The 26,424-nt window shown below is 37.3% G+C and overlaps 1 protein-coding gene across 6 annotated transcripts in view; it reads left to right on the top strand.

Annotated features, from left to right (window-relative positions):
* SRGAP3 (SLIT-ROBO Rho GTPase activating protein 3) overlaps positions 1-26,424 on the top strand; it is a 268,193-nt gene that overhangs the window by 162,473 nt on the left and 79,296 nt on the right. For all 6 annotated transcript variants that reach the window (XM_031954495.1, XM_031954488.1, XM_031954480.1 and 3 more), the window contains exon 4: positions 3,848-3,910. In XM_031954495.1, coding sequence (XP_031810355.1) covers positions 3,848-3,910 — 63 coding nt within the window. The remainder of the gene's footprint in view (positions 1-3,847; positions 3,911-26,424) is intronic.

Raw genomic sequence — 26,424 nt, 5'->3', positions numbered from 1 at the left:
CAGGAGCTGCGAGAGGAGGTCAGGACTCAAATCTACATTCCAATTTCTTGCAAAAATAAACACATGACAACAGATGGAGTTATGACTACAGGAAGAGACTGAAATTGGGCTGTGTGGGGGTTGCAGAGCTGTGGGGAATTGGCCTGGCAGAGGAGAGGGAAAGAAAGGGAGATCAAGAGAGCAGGAGGAGAATAGAATGTGAGAGAATAAATGAAGACTGGATGGTAGAGCATAGATCAGAGAATTGAAGAGACAAGAGTTGATCTAGTCCAACTATATCATTTTATATGTGGTGCCCCTGAGCTCCCATGAAATTCAGCATTTTAAAGTAATAACTAACTCACTTATGACCTGGGCCCCCATCTGTTGTATCTTTCTATTACTAGATCATACCAGAGATACATAAATAGCAAAAGTATTTAATGAAGATATAAAGTAATGTAAATAGTGAAATAATCTCAGCATTTCTACTCAAAGGAGTGCAACCTCCTGTGCCACCAGAAGAATTATATATAATTTCTCTTCAATACTTATGACTCTTTAGCATAGAGAAGATGTAGTTACTCTAGAACTCAGTAATCACAGAAATAGATGCTCGCAATGTAGTACTTCTGCAAATCATTTCTCCATCCAGACTGTACCTCCACATCTTGGCTTCTTGTGTCTAAATGTGTTGTATATTCTTTTATATGTATTCATGGATGACAACTTGTTTTTTAAACCTCTTCATTTATAGAGCACTTTCTGCCACTTAGAATCCTTGTATAGTTGTGTCTGAACTGTTCTGATGGGACCATATCATCACAGAACTGTAGAGTTGGATTGGAACTACAGAGAAGCTCTAGTCCAACTGTACCTGAAGAAGAATGACTACTACAGTGTCAACAACATATGGATATAAGACATCTGTTTGAAATACTCTAGGGAGAAGAATATAATTGCCTTCATAAGTCACATCCATGTTCAGGGCCTGTTGCTATTTATTGTTAAATCTTATTCCCTTTAATTTCTTGTTTATCCCTCTAATACTACTCTGTTCCCTATACTATTCTCAACCCTATCTTCCAGATCTTGGGCTAGTCACTTAATCACTATCTCCAGATGCAGCCTGGACCAATTCTGGACAGTCCTAAGTCTTTGTAAGGTATTCTTTTCTTCTTAGATCAAATCTAAATCTTCTCAACAATGAATATCCATTGCTTTTAATTCTAACTTCTAGGTTATACAGAGCAAGTCTAGTCTCACTTTCATACCACAAACCTTTCAAAAAGGTGATAGGGGGGCAGCTAGATGGTGCAGTGGTTAGAGCACCAGCCCTGAAGTCAGAAGGTCCTGGATTCAAATCTGGTCTCAGGCACTTAACACTTCCTAGCTGTGTGACCCTGGGCAAGTCACTTAATCCCAATTGCCTCAGGAAAAAAAATAGGATGATAAAATCAGAGATCCTGACCTAGAAAGGGTCTAAGAAGTCCCCTTCCCCCAATTTAGTGGATAATGAACTTGAGGCTGAGAGATACTAAGGGATTCTACCCAAGTTCTAAAGATAGAAAGTGTCAGAGCTGAGATACTTAAAGAACAGCCATTCCCTGCTGCACCCCATCTCCCCAAGTTATCTGTCCTTCAGACTAAATGTCTGAAGTTCCTTCAAGTGACCTTTCATGTCATATTCTATAGTCCTCTCATCACCCAAGCTAACATCCTTCTGGCTGTGTTCCACTTTGTCAGGATCCTTCTTAAAGGATGCTGATTGGATAGAATTTATATGTGGAAGAGACCTTAGAAATCATTGGATCTAACCCCATAAAGTAATAACACCTCTATGAAAAATAACTAATTATATATATGGTTGATAAATGTAAGCTGTTCCTTTTTCAGGAAAGTTGTTTAAGAAAGGACACAATATTGGTGGTAGTGATGATGGGGTTATATTTTATATCCCTTGACTGAAAGAGTTATATATGTTGGTCATTTAAGCTTTGTGTTGGAAATAGGTGAAGACAGATTTTTAAGTGCTTCCAAGAGACCTCTGGATCATATGGCTTAAAGTTCCCTATGAATTCCAAGAACAGTTGCTTCTGAGTCCCTTTTTACTCTTTTGAACTATATAATATAAAATGTCAAAGTCACCAAGTACTTATTCAAATAAGAGATTCTGGTAAAAAAAAAAAAAGAGAGAGAGAGAAAGAAGGTTGCTGATGAAATTGCTAAAAGACAGATACTGAATTGATAGGAAAAGAGAAGAAAAGGGATCTGGATAATACATATGTTTAATAATGAGACATATACAAAGGTGTTGACAACATGCCCCCATCCCACTTATGCCAAAAAATTTATTTAGAATAGCCTCCAAAAGCACCAACAACTAAAGGCTCAAATCCTGAGTATAAATAAATACTCCCAATTTTAAAAAGTGGATTTTAAAAATAGAATAATTCACCATTAGGAAGGTTCCATACTGCACTTGGAAATTTTTCTGAAAAGGTGATATGTTTTTGCAAAGCAGATGAGGGAACCGCTAGGAAGCCTAGGAAGCCTTTCTTTTTCTTTTCTTTTTTGGCTCTTTAGCACAATGGAAAGAGCAGGTTTCTGGAGTCAGAATATGTGCATCTTACTTCTTGGGTGACCTTGGACAAAACCACTGTTAACCTTTTTGAGCCTGACTTCTTCCATCTGTAAAATGAGGGAGTTAGACCAGATGGCTTTGAAGGCCCCTTGCAGCTTTGAATCTATGTTTCTCTGGTGTGCTTTCATGGTTCACAGATTGCTGGGTTACAACTGCTCTCAAATATTTATTGAATGCTACTATTTATTTATTGTTTACTATTCTCTCAAAAAGGTGTACTTGGTGAGAACAAACATAAGACACAGTTCTTACCCTTAAGTGGCTGATAATCTAAAATTTTCTAGGGTTTTCCTAGACAAGTTTGCAACTTACTCTCTTTTCTGGGCCTCACTTTCTCCATATAAAAAATACAAGGATTGGACCAGTTGATCTCTAAGGCCTCTATTCTCCATTTTTAGGTGTGATGTCAGGGATTAAGATTTCCCATGTCCACAGGATTCTAAAGATATATTTACTGTCACTGAATCAAGTTTTCTTGATGTCCTTGCTATGTATGCTGGTTTGAACTTCTTTTATTCACTTCTTCACAGTATCAGTATCCCTCGTCAGTGGTCCAGCATCCCATGGGAGATCAAAGTCTTGACTCTATGACAGCAAGGGATATTCCAGTTGGGGGCATATGGAGCCTCATAGTAAATATAGTTCTTAATGGCATCGACAATCCTTAGAAAGTAAAGGCCTCCCTTATGTATTATATTCATAATATTCTGTCCTTCAAAAGACTTAAAAAGTATTATTACAATATCAAGCACTTGGGGAAACTCTACTGAACCAATAAAAGATAAAAACATTTTTATAGCAACAATACAAAGTAACATAGCCCTTTGGGGACTGTAATAAATTCCGACGCCTACTCTTGCTTGGATTGACCACTCCTAGCCTCCTGGAAATAGTTAGAAAAGCAAGCAAAGAAATGAATGGAAATTTTTCCTCCTTCTTACCCTCCTTAGTTGTTCCATGGTACAATGATTATAGAGGGAAAAAGAGATTCATCCTTTCCCCCTTTTTCCCAGGAAGCCCAGACTTCTGTGTGACAAACATATTGAAAACATTCATACTGTACTGTGAAGCTGAATGCTTTTAACTACAGATTAATGGTGTTTATGTAAGTTTTCTTTCCCTACAAATAGTCCTGCTTTTTCTGTACCAAATGAGAAATGGTGAACATGATTCATTTACACATTATTAATCTTTTGATTCTTGATTTTTTTTTTTGTATTGTAGAGCAAGGAAATTGGGTTACAGATGCATGAAGAGCTGCTGAAGGTGACCAACGAGTTATACACAGTAAGTTCTGCAAATATTGGGCTGGGTTAGTCTTTTTCTCTTTGAGACCAGAATTGGGAAATAGTCTGTGATCACCAAAAAGGTTTCGAAGAGCTATTCTGTTGTTTCTAGGTTTCTGCTTGGATTTTAAACTACTTAAGGGAAGGGAGTTTGAGTTGCTTATTTGCAATGTCAGTAATTCAATGGAATATTTATGGCTTCAGAGTTATGTAGAAATTGTGACATGTATCACTTATATTTCAGTGGAGATGAAACACATCTCTTACTATGGGTTTTTAAGACTTAGGAAATTCTGTATCATTACTGTGTTTTGTCGCATATATAATAATAATTCATGTGAGAGCTACTGTTCTATGCTTTGGGAATACATAGAAAGACAAAATATGGTCTATCCTTTTAAAGAACTCACATTTTAATGAGAGAGACACAATAAATGAATGGATCGGTAGATAAATATATATGTTCCTCATACCCCCATCATTTTGTTCACCTAGTGAAGAATGGATTGGAGGAGAAAACATGAGACAGGGAAACCAATCAAAAGTCTATTGTAATGGTCCAGACATGAAGTGATAGAGGCCTGGATCAGTGGGCCAGATGTGTGAATAAAGCTCTACCCTATTGTTGTTCAGTTGTGTCTGGCTCTTCATGACCCCATTTGGGCTTTTCTTGGCAGAGATACTGGACTGGTTTGCCATTTCCTTCTCTAGCTCATTTTACAGATGAGGAACTGAGGCAGACAGGGTGAAGTTGCCCGGGGTAGGGAGAAAGAAAATGATTTGACAACAGATTAGATATATGTGATGAGTGTGAATGAAGAGTCAAGATAATTCTGTGCTTGTAAATCATCCTGGGTAACTGGGAAAAGTGTTTTTTTATATAGTAAAAGAATATTTTGGATGAAAGGAAGGTTTTGGAGAAAAGATAATGAATTCTGTTTTGGACCTATTGAGTTGGAGATACTTTCAGAACATTCAGGACAAGATGTCCAAAATGGAATTGGTGAATAAAGTGAGGTTAGAGCTGGATCTATAGATTTGGGAATTATTTGTGTTGAGTTGGTAATTGACCCCATGGGAACTGATGAGATGACCAAAAGAGATAAACTAGAAGGAGAGAAGAGGGCATAGAATAGAGACTTAAGGGACACCCATGGTTTAATGAACATGATCTGGATAACCAGCAAAGAAGACATCTGTTAGGTAAGAGGAGGATGGGGACTAAGTAATGTCACACAAACCTAGAAAGAAGACATCCTATTTATGTGTATGATTGACTGTAATAGGTACTTAATACTTATTGGAGTTTCCTCCCTCCTTCCCTTCTCTCCCTCCCTCCCTCCCTTCCTTCCTTCCTTCCTAATTGGTATTAAGTGACTTGCCTAGGGTCACACAGATACTAAGTGTCTGAGGCTGTATTTGAACTCATGTTCTCCTGACTCCAGGGTCAGTGCTTTATCCATTGCACCATCTAGTTGCCCCTTGAATTGAAGTTTTATTGTTTTGAGTTCCCATGAATTTTGGGATCAGGAAGAGCTGGGTTCAACTCCTTCTCTGACAGTTACTCCCTGTATAACTCTGAGAAAATTGTTTAACTCTAGATGCCTCATGGACCTAAGCTATTAAATAGAATCTGGTTGTCCATCTTTTTATGAGTATTGGTGGAAAGAATTCCCACACTGTAATCATAGCTCCTTTGGGTAATCTATATTTGTGCATTTACTTGTAACTATTATCAGTGTGTGAGAAGCAATATGGCTCATGAGCAATGTGTTGGGCTTGGGTTGAAATCCAGCCCACAACATTTACTAGCTCAGGCCAGCTGGCCATAAGGCAGTCGCTGAAAGCTCTCAGAGCTCGAGCAACTCTGGAAGACTCTTAAATTATAGGCAGGTGGGAATGTATTGACTAACAGTAAAAAGACCTTATGGAAAAATCAAAAGATAACTTGTGTGTTTGTTTTACCACTTTTGTTGGTGAAACAATAGGAGAAGGGAGAAATGGTGAACCTGACTCCTGGGTGAGTGATAGCCTTGATGGATAAATGCATAAAGATAATGAATCAAGGAAACAGGGTGTGTGATTCTCTGAGGCTTGAGGAAGAGGAGGGAAGGATCAAAGCTGTGTCCCCTGGACATTTAATGGGTATGCCCTGTAATCCTGCCTGTAAATGTCGATAATAGTCTCCCCCACTCTTGAAGGACATCGTAGGACAAAGCAAAATCCTAGAGCTTGAGAATTGGAAGGGACCTCAGCAGCTGTCCAGTCCTGGACTTGGATGGGGCTGTTTCTACTTGGTGTTTTCTTTCCTGTGAATTCTTGTGGCTTCTTGATAGATAAGAAGTTGAGTTTAGCTGAGCTCTGGACCCAACGGGCTAGTGCATGTATGGTTTGGAAAATAAGTCCAGTCTCATTATATCTTCTCTGAAATGACTGCTCTTCACATACTTGAAGACTAGGAAGCTTTTTTTTTTTTGCCCTGAATCAAGTCTTCTCCATGATAAACATCCCCCAGTTTCTTAAACTGATGCTAACTCAACCTGGACTCAGAGCCTTTGACAGTGCTGGTTACCTTCCTCTGGACACTTTCCTCATTACTTTCCTGCTCATTAATGTCATTTCTTGACACTTTACTGATCAGAACTGAACACAATACTGATGAGGTCAGAGTATGGGAGACTAGGACTCCTCCCCACTTTCTAGAAGCCAGGCTTCTTGCATTTGATTTTATTGGCCACTACATCACCGTGATTGAACTTGTGCTCTCCTAAAATCCTCAGATCTGTTTCAGAACAAAGGCGTTCTTCCAGTCTAGAAAGAGTATTGGCCCAAATTAACCTAGTACTACAATGTAGAGTGGTTTTGTAAACCTTGAAACGTAAGAAACTGATTCTATGATTAAAGATCTGGAATTTGTCTTAATTGTGGCAAGCACCTGTCACCCTCTCTTGAACCTAGTTGCTCTAAGCTTGATCTGGAGTAAGAATTCTTGACCTCTAGTTCATGGACTTTAAAAAGAAATTAATAATTATATTTCAGTATAATGGGTTTTATTTGCAATCCTTTACATTTTATTTTATTCATTTAAAGACATTATCATTGGCTGATTTCACACACACACACACACACACACACACACATATTTGATATTATACTGCTTGCTTTCCAATGGGTAGGGGAAAGGGGAATATTATAGAATGCAAAATTTTAAAAAATTAAAAAAAATAATAATAATTTTTAAAAGCTTATTATTCAGAGACTGTAGTGTTCACTAGACTGCTAAAAGGGTTTGTCACACACAAAAATGGTTAAGAACCCCTGCTCTGGGATTTAAAATATTTAATGTCATTTTGTTACTTTGACCCTCCAGAACTAAAAATTTAGCTTGTGCCTCATTTCCCATTAAGACTTTCTTTTTCTATTTCTGTGTGACCCAAAGGAAACACACTCTCATTATGGTCTAGAATACCTTTTATTGCAAGAAATTACAATTACAAAGGCACTGTAATAAAACCAAAAGCAGTACCCTGATGCTCCAGGAAAGGGTCAGCCATTTCCATGCTCAGCAGTAGTTAATGGCTGAGTTCACAGCTTTGCTTTTCCCAGGGGACCAGATGTTCCCAGAAGTCTAGTAGAGGGGAATTATCAGTCTCAGACCAGTGGAATATATTATCTCACTAGGTTCATTAAGCACTTTATCAGAGGACTCCGTCAGGAGCCATTTTTTTTCTTTCTTTTCTTCTTCTTTTTCTTCTTCTTCTTCTCTTTCTTCTCCTCTTCTTCCTCCTCCTCCTCCTCCTCCTGTGAGTGAAAGAGTCTTTATTAATTACCTACTGGGTGCCCAAGTCATATGCTAAGCTCTGGGGATACAAAGAGAAAATGGCACAGTCCCTGTTCTTATTGTACTCATTCTAAATAGAGGAGACAATACAGGTACAGATGGAAGGACCTGAGCTAGCTATCAGGCAAATGGTAAGGATCAACAGTCTTCAGGTTTGGTCAAATGGAAATGCTTAAGATTTGGAGAGTAGTTGTTGCAGGACAGATAATAAAGATTTCCCCCCCTTTTAGCTGGATGCTGACCCCCTCTCTCTTTCCTTTTGGGAAGTAGTGGTATAATACTGCAGAATTCCTGAATTGGGAGAAATACTGAGGTGTGCATTAGGACTTTCAGCTGAGCCTGTTCCTGTTGCACCTTAGAGATGGATACTTATCTCCAGGATCTCTGTTCAGGAACTTGCCTTCTTTGGCTGGTTGTGGCTGCCCATCTGTGGGATCTCTAGCATCCTGGAAGTGATGGTTTTTGATCCCTGATGTCTGAAAGAGGGAGCCTTCTACCATGTAGGCAGGTGGTCTTTTGTCCATCAGCCTACCTCTTATGCAATATTATGTGTCCTGGGCTGTTGCCATTAAGCAGTCCAGTCTTGTATTAACTTTCCTCTTTGTGTGATAACAAGTAATGTTCCCATCACTTTATTGTTTTGGTTCTTTCACCTCAAACCCCCTATTTCTGTTTCCTGGAGTGTGAAGATCCAAGTGGAAATGAGAATAATTCAAAGGAAAGGTTTGCTGATATCATGAGACTACCTTCAGACTGGAAGGGTATTGGGCTAGATCTTGAAGGCTCCCAGAAACTCCATGGTTTTGTAAAGACGTCATCATAGCCATCATCCTCTCCCCACCCAGGAAAAGTGCTAGGTACTATGGATACCTCTTCAGCTATTGCATGCTCATTGATGCTGCTGCTGTGGCAGATATAACAAACAGAGAAGAAATAATCTTTCAGCCTAGCTCTACTTGGAGTGGACAGGAGCAATGGGGATATAGAGTGGGACCTGGGGAGGGTGGAAGGAAGATCTCAGCAGCTTCCCATTCCCATCTACTCACACATTCTTCCTCCCTACTGTGAAGCCAAGAAGAGTGTGGGAGGGCTCAGAGCTAGGTTACAGCTGTGCTGCCTACACAGTTAATCACATCACCATTACACACTCTCTAAGGCTTTCTTATATTGTACACCGAGTCCTTTTCCTTGCACACTGGTGAGCTGATCAGTAATTCAATCCAACTTGACAAGTATTTATTTTTACTTTATTTTAATGTTTAGTTTAATTATTTATTAAAATTACATTTAAACAAAAATTTAAACACTCATTTTCTAAAAACATGAGTTCAAAATTTTCTTCTTCCTTTGCTTTTCCTCCCCCCTCTTTGAGAAAGCAAGCAGTTTGATGATTATACATGTGCAGTCATGCAAAGCATTTTCATGTTAGCCATGTTGCAAAAGAAAAAAACAAACCCCCAAAACTCTAAGAATAACTGTCTTTTTTAAAAATATGTCTTGATCTGCATTCAGACTCCATTGGTTCTTTCTCTGGAAAAGGATAACATTTTTCCTAAGTCCTAAAGAATTATCGTTTATCATAAGCTTAGAATAGCTAAGTTATTCACCGTTGATCATCATAAAATATTGCTGTTACTATGTATGATGTTCTCCTTATTCTGCTCAGTTCACTTTGCATCAGTTCATGTTAAGTCTTCCCATATTTTTCTGAAAGTTTCTTGGTTATCATTTCTTATAGCACAGTAGTATTCCATCACAATCACATATCATATTTGTTTTAATTTGCATTTCTCTAATCAATAGAGAATTTTTTCATATGACAATAGCTTGATTTCTTCTTATGAAAACTGCCCATTCATAGCCTTTAATATCAATTAAGCAATGACTTATTTTTTTTTGTTTTTTTTTATTTAATAGCCTTTTATTTACAGGATATATACATGGGTAACTTTACAGCATTAACAATTGCCAAACCTCTTGTTCCAAATTTTTCACCTCTTACCCCCCCCCCCCCCCCCCCTAGATGGCAGGATGACCAGTAGATGTTAAATATATTAAAATATAACTTAGATACACAATAAGTATACATGACCAAAACATTATTTTGCTGTACAAAAAGAATCAGACTCTGAATTATTGTACAATTAGCTTGTGAAGGAAATCAAAAATGCATGTGTGCATAAATATAGGGATTGGGAATTTAATGTAATGGTTTTTAGTCATCTCCCAGAGTTCTTTTTCTGGGCATAGCTAGTTCAGTTCATTACTGCTCCATTAGAAATGATTTGGTTGATCTCGTTGCTGAGGATGGCCTGATCCATCAGAACTGGTCATCATCTAGTATTGTTGTTGAAGTATATAATGATCTCCTGGTCCTGCTCATTTCACTCAGCATCAGTTCGTGTAAGTCTCTCCAGGCCTTTCTGAAATCATCCTGTTGGTCATTTCTTACAGAACAGTAATATTCCATAATTTTCATATACCACAATTTATTCAGCCATTCTCCAACTGATGGACATCCATTCAGTTTCCAGTTTCTAGCCACTACAAAAAGGGCTGCCACAAACATTCGTGCACATACAGGTCCCTTTCCCTTCTTTATAATCTCTTTGGGATATAATCCCAGTAGTAACACTGCTGGATCAAAGGGTATGCACAGTTTGATAACTTTTTGAGCATAGTTCCAAACTACTCTCCAGAATGGTTGGATTTATTCACAACTCCACCAACAATGCATCAATGTCCCAGTTTTCCCGCATCCCCTCCAACAATCATCATTATTTTTTCCTGTCATCTTAGCCAATCTGACAGGTGTGTAGTGGTATCTTAGAGTTGTCTTAATTTGCATTTCTCTGATTAATAATGACTTGGAGCATCTTTTCATATGACTAGAAATAGTTTCAATTTCTTCATCTGAGAATTGTCTGTTCATATCCTTTGACCATTTTTCAATTGGAGAATGGCTTGATTTTTTATAAATTAGAGTTAATTCTCTATATATTTTGGAAATGAGGCCTTTATCAGAACCTTTGAATGTAAAAATATTTTCCCAGTTTATTAAGCAATGACTTATAATCTTATTTAATTCAACGCAGACTTCATATATTTGAAAAATGAGGTTTTTATCAGAGTAACTGCTGTGAAAATTTTCCTCTAGTTTCCTGCTTTCCTTCTAATCTTGGCTGCATTGATTTTATTTGTGTAAAATCTTTTAAATTTATGTAATCGAAATTATCCATTTTACATCTCATAATGCTCTTTATCTCTTGTTTGGTCCTAAATTCTTTCATTATCCATAGATCTAATAGGTAAAATATTACATGGTTCCCTAATTGGTTATGATATCATCCTTTATGTCTAAATTATGTACCTATGGCGACCTTAATATATAGTTTTCACTAAACAGACTTTTTCAATTTTCCCAGCAAGTTTTTATCAAATAATGATTTCTTATCCCCAAATACTGAATCTTTGAGTATGTCCAACACTATTTTACTCTGGTCATTTGAGAAGTATTATCGAGTATATACTATGCTTGGATGCTATGGATAAAAAAAGTTTCATTGTCAAATTATACAGTTGGAAGGTCATTGTGATGGAGAAAAACCTAATCCTACATTCCTTGTTTGTTGTTTAAAAGAACAACAGTAACAGAGTTTAGACAATTGATTACTTAGACAATTCACTACTCTGGACCTCAGCTCCCTCATCTATAAAAAAATGAGGATATTGGATTAAAAGATTTCTGAGATCCTTTCTAGTTCTAAATCTTATCATCTAGTCAGAGCCTCTCCTCATTTAAGAAACACAGGAAACAGTCCATGCTCTCATAAAGCTTATATTTTAGTAGAGGAAGATGAGAATATAATCCCTGTGTCAGATCCTCCTTGCTGACAAGAAAGGTCCAGCCACATTGGGGACCTCTTACTTTTCCAGCTTATTTGTCCTCATCAAGATAGAACCTGTGAACTCTATTAATTTTACATTCCCTAAAGAATAGCCCCAAGCTCTCCCTAAAGCAGTTGGTGTTGCAAAGCTTCAAAACAGAACTCTTAATTTATTGGGTTAAGGACACAATTGATTCAATATCCCAGTTTATCAAGTCAAGAGATCTCTCCTCTTCCAACAGTCTCATTCCTTAGGGGATCTATACTGTCAGTGCCCTCATGACTTATTAATAGAAGTATGCAGAAGCCAGTTTTTGAGAGCTCATTGTTAAATTTTCAGTGTGAGCATTTACACCTCTGGAATCACTACAAATCAAGGCTTGATTTATTATTTGTTGATTGTCTAGCCTTAGGAAAGCATTAATAATGCAAATTAAATTTAAGTGTGTATGTGTGTATTTCCCCCCATAGAGCTAGATTGTTAAACATTTACCAGCATACCCCTGTTTTGCTCTATCTACTTTGCCTGAAGTCATCAGGAGTGCTTTTGAAAACCCAGGGAACCAATCATCACATTGGATTGTGACTAGAGAATCCTCCTCCTCCTCCTCCTCCTCCTCCTCCTCCTCCTCCTCCTCCTCCTCCTTCTCCTCCTCTTTCTCCTCCTTCTCCTCATCATCATCACTGGCATTTATATAGTGTTCTAACGTTCACAGAGTGCTTTTATATCCATTATCTCCCTTAAGTCTCACAACATCCTTGCTTGTGGTCCTTGCCTGAGTTGTAACCCAGAAAGAACGGAGGTCCAGAACTTTGTGGTTCTGTTGTGTGTGAAGTTGCTTATTTCCTAGCAGATTGCCTCTAATTGCTCTGTTCTCAGATGATGCTGTTAGGGGTCCCCTGGTCCATCTAATCTGGGCTATGCTCAGCTCTATTTTGCCGCACCCCATTCTTTGACTCTTCTAGTACTTGGTACTGGTTTCTCTCCAGTTATGGTCCTGGAGCAGCCAGTCACAGGCCAGGTTTGCTTGGAGGGGTCAGCATACCTCCCTGGCCCGTGCTCAGTGCTTCTGATGGCTACAATCTCTTCAGGATTAATTGTTGCCATCTTATTTCAATTTTTTGCTGTTTTCCCTACTCTTTACAAAAGACATAATTTGGCCAATTTTTTTCTTGGATTACTCAAAGTCTGTCTGTCTCTTTTTTTCTGAGTTGATTTATGGTGAATCCCTAAGTGTTTACTGCTTCCTTCCAGCATTTGCTTGGATGATGTTCCCTCAACTCATGCCATCCCATCCACTGAGTTTTTGAGAGTTCAGAGAAACCCTCCTACTCTCTTTCTACTTTTCTTATTATGTTCTCTCTTTCTCTAAGGAAGCAGGTTTGGGCTATGTAAATAGCAGAAGCTGTAGGTACAATACAATATGCTTGCTACTAGGAGAAAAACGAAAAGAAATCCACAGGGAAACACGACAAAACTACCCATTATGGGTCAGTTGTCTCCTTTAGCTGAGCATACCTTTAGTGAGTTTGGGCAAAAAAAAAAGCATCCTGGGGCCAGATTTCACCTGGGGACTTCTATTAGGAACATTATTTCCAAATCATGAAAAGCCCCTTTGTGTCCAGTGTTGAAGTGTATCCCTCACTGCCCCCTCCTGCCACATATACAATATAGTTAATTAATCTTGCAATAAGCTTCTCAGGACCCAGCTGTAGTGTATTTCCTTCAAAGCACAGCACAATAGCATGGCATGGGGACAATATGACTTTGTTCCAGCCTCAAAGGGTGCGGAAAGTCACAGTTCCAGCAGCATCTTGGTACAGGTAGATATTACCTTGAAATAATAAAAAACTTTAAAACAAACATAGTGATGGTCAGGAGGCTGGGGCCAAGTAGTAGGTGTTTTATCTTTGACTCTCAGGCAAAGATCTGCAAATGCATGACCTTAGATCCAGTGTCCCCTGAAAACAGCTTGGCCCAGAAGACTGGGAAACTTTTGCATCATGGAAATGCTCAGTTTCTTAGTTATTTCCCCCAAGCTTTGCCCCTCACCTTCCCAGCAATTTCCCTATGGGATCCCATTAATTTTCTCTCTATGCTTCCTTTGACAACAAAATCAAAGCCTGAAAGTTTGATTTAAACATTTTTTCCTATTCTAAAGCTTTGTGAACTTTTTGTGAAAATTGGTAAAAATGCCTGGCTTATTGTAGACAATTAATAGAATGCTCCTTGAATGAAGAATGAATTAATGAATGAACATAGGATGTCAGAACTCTTAACATAAAGGACTTCCTAAGGGAAAGCAATAAATATATAATCTCTACTATATGTCAAGCACTATGTTACATTCTGTTCATAACACAACACAACCATAAGATAGATGCATTATTATCTCCATTTTACAGTTGAGAAAATGGAGGCAAGCAGATATTAAGTTAATTGTCCAAAGTCACATATTTAGGAAGTGTCTGAGCCTGGATTTGAATTCACATTTTCCTGACTCCAGGTCGAGGGCTCTCTCTATCCATTTACAGCAGCAGCCTCTATCAATCAGAGCCACCTAGAAAAATAGATTTCTTAAAAAAAAGAAAAATAGATTTCTTCAGAAATTAATGATTTCCAGAAGCTGGCCGATCATTTCTTAGAGTCACTATAGAAGAGATTCCTATTTGGATCAGTCTTGATGTTTTCTGAGATCCCTTCCATCTCAGAGATTCTGTGATGCTAGTAAGGACATTTGATGCATTGGGGAAAAGACCAAATAGGGAACTAGAACACCTGGGTCCTTCTTGTTGTTGTGTGATTCATCATTTTTGGAGAAGATCAGTAATTTTATCACAGGTGATGTCATGACTTGTTTGTGAATTGGATTTAAGTGAGACAGAGTTGTACAAAGTTGTCAGCCTCCCTCTTTCTTCCAGAGTCCTTGAAGTTCAGAGTTGGGTGACAGATAGACACCAAAGGCGGATGAGCATCCTTGAAAAGGGCTTGACAGTACTCACACCAGAAGTGCAAATACTTCTTCTGCAGTGCTAACTGGGTATCAAATTGGACGAGTCACTTCTATTCTCTTAGTGTCAAATTCTTTAATTGTCACTGGATTATTGGTCACTGGAGTTCCTTCTAACTCTGTGAGTCATTGAGCTGGATCCAGTAACTTCTATTTTGGATAACCCCTTTCATGTTGACAGCAGTGATTTTGCTTTTAATGAGTTTGGAAGAACCAAAAAGCAGACTCATTTCTTTTTTTGCTACATAAATATGATTTATTATCATTATCATTATTATCATTATCATGATCCATAAGGGAATATGGAAGATAATGATAATATTCATTCAGTATGAATTTAATAGTAGACCTAGAATGAAAATGCTACACGTTTAAATATCTTTGCTTTGCTTAGATTTTTTTGGGGGGCAAGACAATTGGGTTTAAGTGACTTTCCTGGGATCACATAGCTAATGTGTTAAGTGTCTGAGGCTGAATTTAAACTCAGGTCCTCCTGACTTCAGAATCAGTGTTCTATCCACTGTGCCATCTAGCTATCCCTACTTTACTTAAATTTTTAAAAAATTGTTTTATGGAAGATTTTTGTCTTCACATTATAATCATTTCTAGACCACTTCCCATTCCCTTTCTCCCTATCACATTAGAATCTTTCTTTATAATGAAGAAAAAAAAATTAAACAAAAACATCCAATATAGTGACTTCAGCTGACAATGAGCAGATTCATTTCTACTGTCCTTGATTCCAAGAGCATAGTCCACTGTGCTAAATTGGAAATAGAGTCCCACTTATTTACTCTCAGCTAAAAGAAACAAAGGAACTTCCCTCATTCCTTTGCCCTGGGTGAGCATCAACCAGTGATGGAGGTCCAAGTTTCCCGAAGTGCTGACATCCCCTAGGATGATGTCATGGTTCTAGGTCTTTGTTGCTTGCAGCTAAAGTGAGTGTCTAGGGATGATGTTTCTGGCTGCTTTCATCACTGAGGTTCTGTGAAGGTACCAGAAGAAAACATTTGTGTTACATGGAGACTGAATGAAATTGTCAGCTCCTGATGGACCATTCTATGGATTACTTGGTATATATTCTAAATGATCAGCTGTCTTCTTCCTGTATCCTTCTCCCCCAGTTTTCCATTTATTTTGGACCATTGGTACCATTACTATTAATTGCATACAGCTTCATTTCTTCATTAACAAATGAAGGCCAAAAACTTACTCCGTAAATTGTCGCTTAGACAGATAAATATTAAGCTCCTGTGGTGTGGCAAGGCCCTTCTTGGGGAGGACACAAAAGAATTAGGAATCACATTTTTGCCATGGAGAATCAAGGGCAACAAGACTGATTTATATGAAACAACTTGGAGAATGTTTAAGACAATTTATAATCAAGCCTGACCCTGTCAGTCCCTCAGCTTTTTTTCCTGTATTTCTTCTCCCTTTCATAACCAAAAGGTCACCTTTAGTCATTGCTTTAATTTCTTCCTTTTCTGCTTCCTTTTTGGTGTCTTGTAATCTGGCTTTTTTAACACTGTCACTGGACTAAAACTGCTCTCATCAAGTTAACCAGTAATCTGTGAACTGTTGTTAAACCAGTCATCAGTGAACTGTTGTTAAACCATTCATCAAACAGGGACTTCTTAGCGATATCACTATGAGGACTTGGGAGAGATCAAGAAAAGAGAAAACAGATTCGAATATTAGAAATACTTAGAGTAGTTCTCTTTCTAATGGCAAAGAATTAGAAATTAAGGAGATACTCATTAATTAGGGAATAAACAGATGATGATATATAAAGTGATATTGTGTCATAAGAAATGACCAAAAAGATGATATCAGAGAAACCTGGAAAGAAATATGTGAAGTGCACATTAAGCATGTTGTTGTTCATGGTGAAATTCATATGATATCCACCAAACTTTTGGTGTTTCTAAAACCTTATTCTAAATTCCTAGAAGGAAAATGTTTAAATTTCATATATCTCTGCATAAGTATTGGTTTTAATTTAGGTTTTATTCATTTCACAGACATTTCAATGGATGTAATTTTCAATAAATCTTTTTAGAGCTTAAAAAAGTAAATATGTGAAGTGAGTAAAAACAAGAGAATCATTTATACCTTTGCTAAATGGGCTGAATGGCCATCTATATCATAGCAACAATATTATAATAACAAAATAACTTTGAGAGGCTTTCTAATCAGTGCACTATCCAACCATAATTCAAAAGACTGATGATAAAGCATGTTATTTTTTGATTATGAGAGAAGAAAGGAAGAAGAGGGAAATTGGAGGGAGAAAGAAAAGAAAGAAGAGAAAAAAGAAAAGAAAGAGGATCATTGCAACATGTCTTTAAAATGCCCCAAAGAGAACAGAAGGAAAACCAGAAGGAATCACAGACATGCAGAATAGCTCTGAAAGCCTGAATTCATTATATCCTTTAAAAGGGAAACAATACATAATAGAGATTTAAACGTTCATGAGCAATCTCTCTGTTCTACTGTATCTGTAGAACTGTTTATTTTAGTTGATGTTTGTGAAGTGTAGAACTTTTAAAGTAGAAAGAAAAAGCACCAACTACTGCTAAATCTACCAGCCTTTTCTTATTCCTCATTCTAATTGATGTCTTTTTACCTTTGCATATTGATCTCTGCTTTCTTCTAAATTCTTTTTTCTTTCCTGCTACTCATTTCTCTCCTGCTTCTCTTTCTACCTATTTGGCAATTCAATGTCAGCCTTCCGGGTAGAGTGATCATCTCCCTGCAGATCTTTCTTCATATGGATGACTTTCTGCAATCATTCTTCCATCATCACCTACCTCTGGAATGTTCCATTTTTAAAAATCTAATTATGTCATTGTATTTTCCCTAAAACTTATCTTCACTCCAAACTTTCCTAGTTCTATTGAGGGTACTAACCTTTTGGTTACTTCAGTTTCATCCTTGACTTTTCTCTTCTTCTTACCATTTATATAAAATTAACAGAACTAGGAAATTTTAGAGAAGGGATAGATTTTGAGGAAAATAATGAGTTCTATTTTGTACACCTTAATTTTGAGATACCTATAGGATAGCTGAATTATATTGCCCAGCAGTTTAGGAGAGAAAATAGGGATATATATAGAGAGAGTTTAGTGGCTCATCTGCATGGAAAAATTTCAGGTGCCTACAGAAATAGGCACATTTCCTTTCATCCACTCATAAAGCTTCTACCTTAGTTCAGTTTTTAAAATTACTTTATAATTGGTCTCCCTGCCAGCACTGTATTGTTAAAATATTATTATTATATTTTGTTTTTGCATCACCTAAATCACCCCCCCCGTATTCTTTTCTTTGTCTCTCTTCTCATATAGAACTATTCCCATATAACAAAGAAAAAAAAGGAGAAAGAAGAACACAATCAGCAAAATCAATATATATATATATATATATACTAAAAATATATTCAGTATTCCACACTCATGGACCTCCCATCTCTGTAAAATGGTGGTGGGAGGCTATTCTTGATCTTTATAATTTGGGAACATTCACTTTCATTTAGTTTATGGTGGTTGTTCTTTCTAGTTTCACTATTATAGTCATTGTGCATGTTGCTTTCTTGGCTTGATTTACAGTATTCTTCATTAGTTCATGTCTTTTTGTTTTCATTATAGTTCTTATTTTTTACAGCCAAATAATATTCCTTGACCTTTTGTTTTTCCATATGAACTTTGTTGTTATTTTTTCTAGGTCATTAAAATAGTTTTTTGGGACTTTGGTATAGCGCTAAATAAATCGATTAGTTCAGCCAAATAATATTCCATTATATTCCTGTCTTACAATTTCTTCATGTCTTAACAAATTGCTAGTCAATGGACATTTACTTTGGTTTCATTTGTTTGCTATTACAAAGGTGTTTTAAATATTTTGGCACATATAGGGACTTTCTACTTATCCTATATGGAGATATATCATATTTGGTATAAATGGAGACTTTCTTCTTATTGTATATCTAGTAGTGGAATCTTTGTATCCGAGGATTTGGATAGCATTATATCTTCTTTTTAATCTATATTTCATACAGATGCCAAATTGATATTATCATCTACTAGTATACTAGTATGCTCTATTAGTATAATAGAGTATATTTTATCAACAGATTTGCTAAAATCTATCTAAACTATAACTTTGATTTAGAAGTCAATTAGCTCTCCCCAAAGGAAATGTCACTTTGGCACAAACTGGCCAAGCTGGCCCTTTGTAGTCACCCATTCCCTTTTGAGCTATCCAGTAACTGTCTTTTCAATGATATGGTCTATATAGATTTATATATCTATATATCTATAGATATGGGCCTATAGATTTCAGACTATTCTCTGCCTTTTATTGAAAACTAGGATAACATTTACCCTTCTTCAACCTTGTGGCAGTCCTCCTGTTTCCTTTGAGCTTATAGTCACAGCTTACAGTAAACATGTTTGTTACTTTTTGCTGCTTAGGGAAATACTACCCTTAACCTTTTCCCATATTTCTCTAATTTATTGTAAGTGACTTTGTTTTGTGCTGCCCTTGTTCTCCATTGGGCTGCTCTACTTGGTAAATAGATTGTGTTTGCTGGGTGAAACGGTTTCTGAATTCTTTAGGACTTTGCAGTGGCTACTTTTCCAAAGTTAAACTTCTCTAAAGTAGTGATAATCAGTGTTTCCCCATTTCTTAGTAAGCCGATTATTTAAATAGTTCATACTAGAGTTGTAATTGTAGTATCTTCTCCTTTTTTTCTTTTGAATTTGGTATTGATTTATACCTTTGTCCTATCTAATTAATGGATTGATTTTACTTAGGCAAGTGATTCCAAAATGATTCCTATATCAATAACCAGTTGTTTTCTATTTATATAGAATGGCTTTCATTTTTTAGAATGTTCAGTAGCAATCATGCCCAGTATATCCCAAGTCTTTTTAAAAAGAATATTTTTTATGCATTTTATTTTTTACTTACATACATACATGCACATATTAATAATCATTTATGTTATGGAGATATGTTGCTATACGCACCTTTAGCCAATTCATTAATAAAAATGGAGGAAGCACATCAATCCTGTTTCTATTTCTCTTCCCTGTAACTTTCTGGACCAAAGTGTCCTTCTGTGACCACCAATCCTTTTGGTGTGTTGCTTTCCCTATGAAAATATAAGCTGCTTGAGTCAAATTCTGCACCTAGTAATGCTATTTCATCCCCTCCTTTCTTTGATCATTGTTGAATAGAACAGGGTTAATGGCACGTTACTCTTGCCACAAATACATGATCATTAGTTTTAGCACTGGAAAGGACCTTAGAGGGTAGCTAGTTTAATTTCTTCATTTTATAGATGAAGAAATTGAGTTTAGAACAGTAGATTGTTGTTTGGTTGTTTCAACCACGTCCCAATTCTTTATGACCCCATTTGGAGTTTTCATGACAAAGATACTAGAGTTCTTTGATATTTCCTTCTCCAATTCATTTTTCAGATGAGGAAACTGAGGCAGACAGAGGTTATGTGACTTGCCCAGAGGCACACAGCTGCTAAGCCAGATTTGAATTCAGAATATATGACTTTACACCCACCATGCCTTTTCAGACCATTTTTGCCCGAACATCCTGTCTGATTCTAGTCCGTGTCCTCCTACACACCTTCTACCTAATAGGTAGGTGGCTGTTCTCTCTATTTTGGTGATTCCTTAGATATGAGGAAGCCTCAGACGGTCTACCTGCTGCTGTTTCTTGCTCTTGCTGCCTCCCCACTGGCCCCGACTCCTTTTTGGCCCTTCGTTCCTGAGTGATATGTGATACACATTTATTCAGCTCACGTGGTCATGGGAGTCCTTCAGTCTACTTACACACATCATGTTTCTTTCCATTGCCCTTTGACTCACCTGTTATTCTGATTCTTCTGGAGTCAGGTTGGTCTGTGATTCACAGCCTTGGTGACATCAGAAAAACAAGAGTCTAAAATAAGATGGGATTTTGAGTTGGGCTACTTGGGATCATTGAAAGCCTTGTATGGCTCCCCAGATGCCTTCCCTTTCCCCGATTCATTTCTTGGCCCTGTTCCTCATCCATCTGTACCAGCTGTCTTAAAGGGTTCTAATGAACGGTAATTGCAGCAAGAAAACTTGCATAGACAGAGCATTATTACTACATCCCTGTGTCCTAATTATGGGGAGAGAGGTAACGTGATGCAGTGGTTAGGTCTCAGGAAGAAAGGGTATTCTTAGATCACTAATCTTTGGGTATTCTACTAAACCCAACATATCACCTCTTCTTATGGTATGTATAAAGGGTGAAATGAATGACACTGGAGGTCAATTCCCAAGGCAACTCTCTTAAGACTATAAATGAGTTTCTAATTAGGGAGTTCCCACACAGGGATTTCCCATCCCTGTGTAATCACAGGTAAAAAATAAATTATTGGGAAGGGTCATTTGACTCAAAGCTTTGATTCATCAGTGGAACCATTCAACGTGAGTCGGTGATCTCAGAACAAAGCACAGGAATGGTTGAACAATGGGAGTGCACCTCATTGGCAAATTAGTAACAATAACCAACATTTATATAGTGATTTACCATTTGTAAGCTGTTTAATATATGTTTCCTCATTTGATCATCACAGTAACACTGTTATTATCCCCATTTTATAGACAAGGAAAAACTGATTCTGACAGAAGTTGTTATTTAGCCCAGGTTCATGCAATATGTGACCTGAGGCAGAATTCTAATTCAGGATGTCACAGCTAAGTTCAGCCCCCCTTTCTAGAGCCCAGCATCTTATATCCTATAGGGTTAAAGTCCTGTAGGCTTCTTTCCATTCACAAAACCCTTTTGCTAGAGAAATTTGTACATGACTGGATTATATAGGTATATAAATCAAGTGTTTACTGATAACAAATCATAATTTCACGATCCCTACATTCAGTTATGAGATCCCATTTGGGTTCGTGACCCACTGGTTAAGAAAATGGCTTTTTAGAGCACAGAATTGCTGAGGAGACTCAGGAGGTCTCTTAAATTTCACTAAGAGTTTTAGGAAGATGGATGTGTGGAGGCAATATGTGATCGAGGATTGACTGCTAGATCCCAATAGAAGTTTAAAGATGCAACCTCTATAAGACAAATATACAGGTCTGGTCTTATTATTGACTATTGATCCCTGATAATTGACAAACTCATGGTTGCCTCTAGAGTTCTCAGCCCTACCTAGATTCGCACAGGCTAGCTGATGTTTATAGAGGAACTGGATTCTCCTAAGAATTTGAAAAATAACTCTTTTCTTCTGGACCATCGCCCAGGATGCTAGTCAAAGGGAAATGCCACAGCCACAGCATGGTGAAAAAGGAGGCCTGACCACCAGACATCGAAGAGGTAGAATTCCTCAGTAGAATAAGTATAAACACTGGTTCCCTGGACTGAACTCCCACAGGAGCAGAGCTATGCAAATCGCTTCTTAGCTTCGAAATTCTTCATCTTTTTTAAATGTCATGTAACCCTTTGAAAGTCTGGCAAAGATTATAACCCTTTTCCCAGAATCATGGTTTTAAATGCATAAAATACATAGCATTATAAAGAAAAATGATTAAATTGAAATAATTATCAAAATGTTGAAACAAGAACAACAACAAAAAAATTAAGTTCGAAGACCTCAGGGTGAGAACTTCTGATTTAGGAGATGATTTGGGGGTATGTGTGAATAAGGTAGGGGAGAAGTATTTTATTGAAACCTCTTCATGTAAACAGAAGTGTAATAAAATTTATTTTTTAAAACAAACTTTAGCCCCCAATTTTTTTATGCTCAGAAACCATTTCAAAGATTTTCATTTTGTATTTTAAAAATCCTACATTTTGTATCAGTGTGTGACATTTAGGAAAAGAATTTTTTTTTCAGAAGATACTATTCAATTTTAGGGCTATACAAACACACACACACACACACACACACACACATACACACACACACATTATGTTACCACAACTTCTCTAAGAAATCTTTCATTCTGGCAGTTCCTGAAATTTCAGCTCCTTCATTAGGCAGGTAAAGTGTACTGCTCAATCCCATTCTCTCTTCTGATGTTTGAGACCGAAATAATTTTTTTTCATTTCAGGGACTTGTTTTGTTTATATGAATCATTTTTAGTTAAGTATGTCACAGTTCATTTTATTTTTTAGTGTCTATTCAATTGGGAATGACAATGAGTTTGGGAGAAGGAAAGAAATAGATTCTCTAAGTCCCAGCTTCTTCAACCATGAGTGACAAACCTATAAGGATCTTATAACTGAATGTGGGAATTGCAAAATTATGATTTATTATCAATAAATGTTTGGTTTATATACCTATTTTGTATCCCTATACCTGGGGTCACATAAAAACTTCTTGGGAGAAAATGGGTCACAAGTGGAAAAAATTTAAGTAGCCTTGGTCTAGATAAGCAGAAAGCCCTTGTTAGAGATAATGTCCTCTTACCCACAGTTCCAAACTCGTAAACAGCAATCTTTATGGTGTCAGTCACCACAAAAAAGGAGGTTGATTTCTGTACAATGTGTAATTTATTTTACTTGTGGAAATTCTCTTTACAAATCAATGTTGCTACCGTGCATTTATTCTTCAGAGCCTGGAGAGAATTCAGAACTTAGAGTTTCTGCTTTCACCATTGTGGTTCTTCAAAATGACATGGGAAATTAGAACATGGAAAAGTAGCTGAATGCATTCTTAGCACAAGATTGGGATCTCTTTGCATCTGCAGCAACCTGGTTTTGCTATTAGATGGTTCATATACAAGTGGGCTTGCTATTTGGACACATTCTAAGCAGAAGGTGCTGAATGAGCAGGTCAACTTGGCAGGAAGGTGGCTCTTAAGGAGCTTCAAACCAGTGGATTAGTGAAATAAAAAGCTATGAAAGGTAGAAATGGTCTCTGTCTCTAGGAGGGATAATCTAGTCTTATTGGGAAAATGCTAGGTATTTTGGTGTTTTTATCAGCAAGGCAGTCAGGTGTAGTGGATTGTGTCCAGGAGACTAGGGCAAGCAGAAAAAAGAATCCTTAACCTCTCAAAGCTCTCTGGTACCAGGCTATTCTGTAAGATCCTAAGCTATATCTTTTATTTTTTAAAGAAAAGATCCTAATGCCAATTTGCAACATTGGAGAGAATTTCCGATCTGGTGTTCTGTATCCAGATGAAGTCACAGGTCTGGACCAACAGTGGAATATTATGGTAGTAGCATTGGTCTGGGAGAGAGAAGATGGATGTCATAGCCTTTTTTGTGCCATTTTGAGTGATTCAGTTTCCTTTCCTGGACTTTGGTTTCCTTCTCTGTAGCTTGAGTGGGCTGGACTAGATTATTGCTAAGGTGTGTGGCTGTTCCTGATGTGTCAGAATTAATACCCCTTGGGAGATGGCATAGAGTGCGGGGGAAAAGCAGGATGACCAAAAGGAGGTCTGGATTCTTGTTCCAGCTCTGTTGGCCGTTAGCTAAGTAATCTGACCTATCTGGGCCATGGTTTTCTCATCTAAAAATGGGGCAGTTATACTCCCAAGGTATCTTCCAGATCTAAAGTTCTGTTATTCTATTACTCTAAGATTCCTGTATTTTGATTTTTAAAAAATCAGTAGAGAAGAGGCTGGGGAAGAAAGTTATCAATTTACATTCTGAATATCCTCATATGTGCTCCAGAATTTATAAGCACCTAACTAGTGTTGTGGTAAAGTGCATTACTCTCTAACCTACAATTCTGAACTAGGAAACAGCATTTTTATTGAGTCAGTCACCACAGAAAAGGAGGTTGATTTTTGTATAATATGCAGCATATCTGATTTGCAGAAATTCACTTTACAAGTCAGTGTTGCGGTCATGCATTTATTCCTTAGAGCACTGAAACCTGTAGAGCTATTTAATAACTCTACTATGCGATCCAAGTCACACCCAAGCTGAGTTTGCTTGAGGGAGTTGTTGATAAATGAGAATAATGAATTTTGGATGAGTAGAAAAGGCACAGCTTGATGAGATGGGAGTGAGTTTAGATTCATAAAATCTGATGTGGAGTTTGAGAATTTATTGGTGAGTGAGCAGGCTCTTCCCAACCCTTCCCCATTAGTTGAGGGAGTCAATAAAATTTCACAGCTTGAGGGAGTCAATGTTTTGGGTCTTGTTGACTAGATGGCCAGATTTGCTGTTTTATTCTACCTTCTAAGAGGCACTCAATCTCTGAGATTTAAGTCAAGGGTTCCACCTCCTAGATCTTCTGACTTCTGAATTTAGCTCCTTCTCTCTTTAGCTCTGTCTTCATGCCATTTGAGGGAAACCAAAGCTCAAAGGTCTTGTCCATGTTCATTGTCATTTGGTCATTCGTCACTCCTTGGACCATAGTGTAGCAGACCCTTCTGGTCTCTACTGTCTCCCGAAACCTGCCCTAGTCCAATTCACTTGCAGGTCACCATCTTCCTTATTTTTATGGGCCTCTTTGAGAACAGAAGAACAAACAATTCCAGTAAGGATTGGACGCCCTCTGACAATGAGGGGCCCATCTTTTTTTCAGCATTTGCATACTGTCCTGGGGTTTTCTGGGCGTAATTACTGGTTTGCCATTTCTTTCTCCAGTGAATCACTTTTTTTGTCAGAACTTTCCACTATGACCTGTCTGTAAGGTAAGCCCTGCACCAGCTTAGCTCATAGTTTCAACAAGGCAACGAAACCGGAAGGTGGACATGTTCATACATTGTTTTATTACTTTTCACTAATTGCTTCACAGTATAAATTTTGCTTCCCTAACTAGAATGCAAGATTCTGGGCCAGAAAACTTGTCCTTGTACCCTCTCCTTTCCTTCTACTTTGACTCCAAGCACTGGACCAGGAACACAATTGGAGTCAGTAAATATTTGCAGGTTAAATAGAGACTTGAACAGATAAAATGTTAAATCATGACTCAGTGTGAAAACTCTATTTTTCTATAGCCAGAGGTCTGTTGTTAAACATTTAACAATTAACTTGCTTTTTAAAAAAGTATACATGAAATATTGAATTTATTCTGTATTTTTATTTTGTTCATCACATTCTTAAGTCTAGACAATTAACAAAACAATAAATCAAGCCTTGATCTATGGCGTTTCCTGATTCCTGAGGTGGAATTTTTTTAAATTTAACAATCAATTCTCCTTAGCCTTAGAGTTGTCTTCTGCACCTTCCTGGGCCTGACTCTCCATTCTCTATTTCATTAGCTGGTGCATGACAGTAAAACTCATGATTATTAATCTAATTTACTTGCAAGTTAAAACATTATCTTGCTCTAGAATGATAGACAATTAGCAACATCTATGTGTGGAGTGTTTTTTGTGGCTTATTCCTGGAGAATTTTTCAAATTTAATCATAGTTTTAAATTTTAATTGTTTAATTCCATATAGACTTCCCTCTTTATGCCATTGTAACAATTTTTCCTTTTTTAAAAATTCCGACACACTCAATGTCCATTCATTTGAGTATCAGCCTGGCAAACTGAAGAAATCATTCGCTATTGCTACAAGAAATAAGTAAGTGAATGAATGGACAGACATCATGCTAGTTTAATAGAAATAATTTTTAGATTATCTGCTGTTGGAGATAATCTATGGCTTTGCACTTATTCTCTATTCTTTCCCAGTTAGAATAGATACTTCAAAATCAGTTGTATTCTTTTGGGGAAAGACTTTCATTCCATTTCTCTCCTCTAGAAAGAGAAACTAATACCCCTGAATGTTTTCCATATGTCCAAAAGAGAACTTAATAGGTCCCCCTTCACAA

This window comes from Sarcophilus harrisii, chromosome 1 (assembly GCF_902635505.1).
Source record: "Sarcophilus harrisii chromosome 1, mSarHar1.11, whole genome shotgun sequence".
NCBI lineage: Eukaryota > Metazoa > Chordata > Mammalia > Dasyuromorphia > Dasyuridae > Sarcophilus > Sarcophilus harrisii.
Note: the sequence above shows the minus strand (reverse complement) of the source record. Positions and strands in the feature narration are given on the sequence as shown.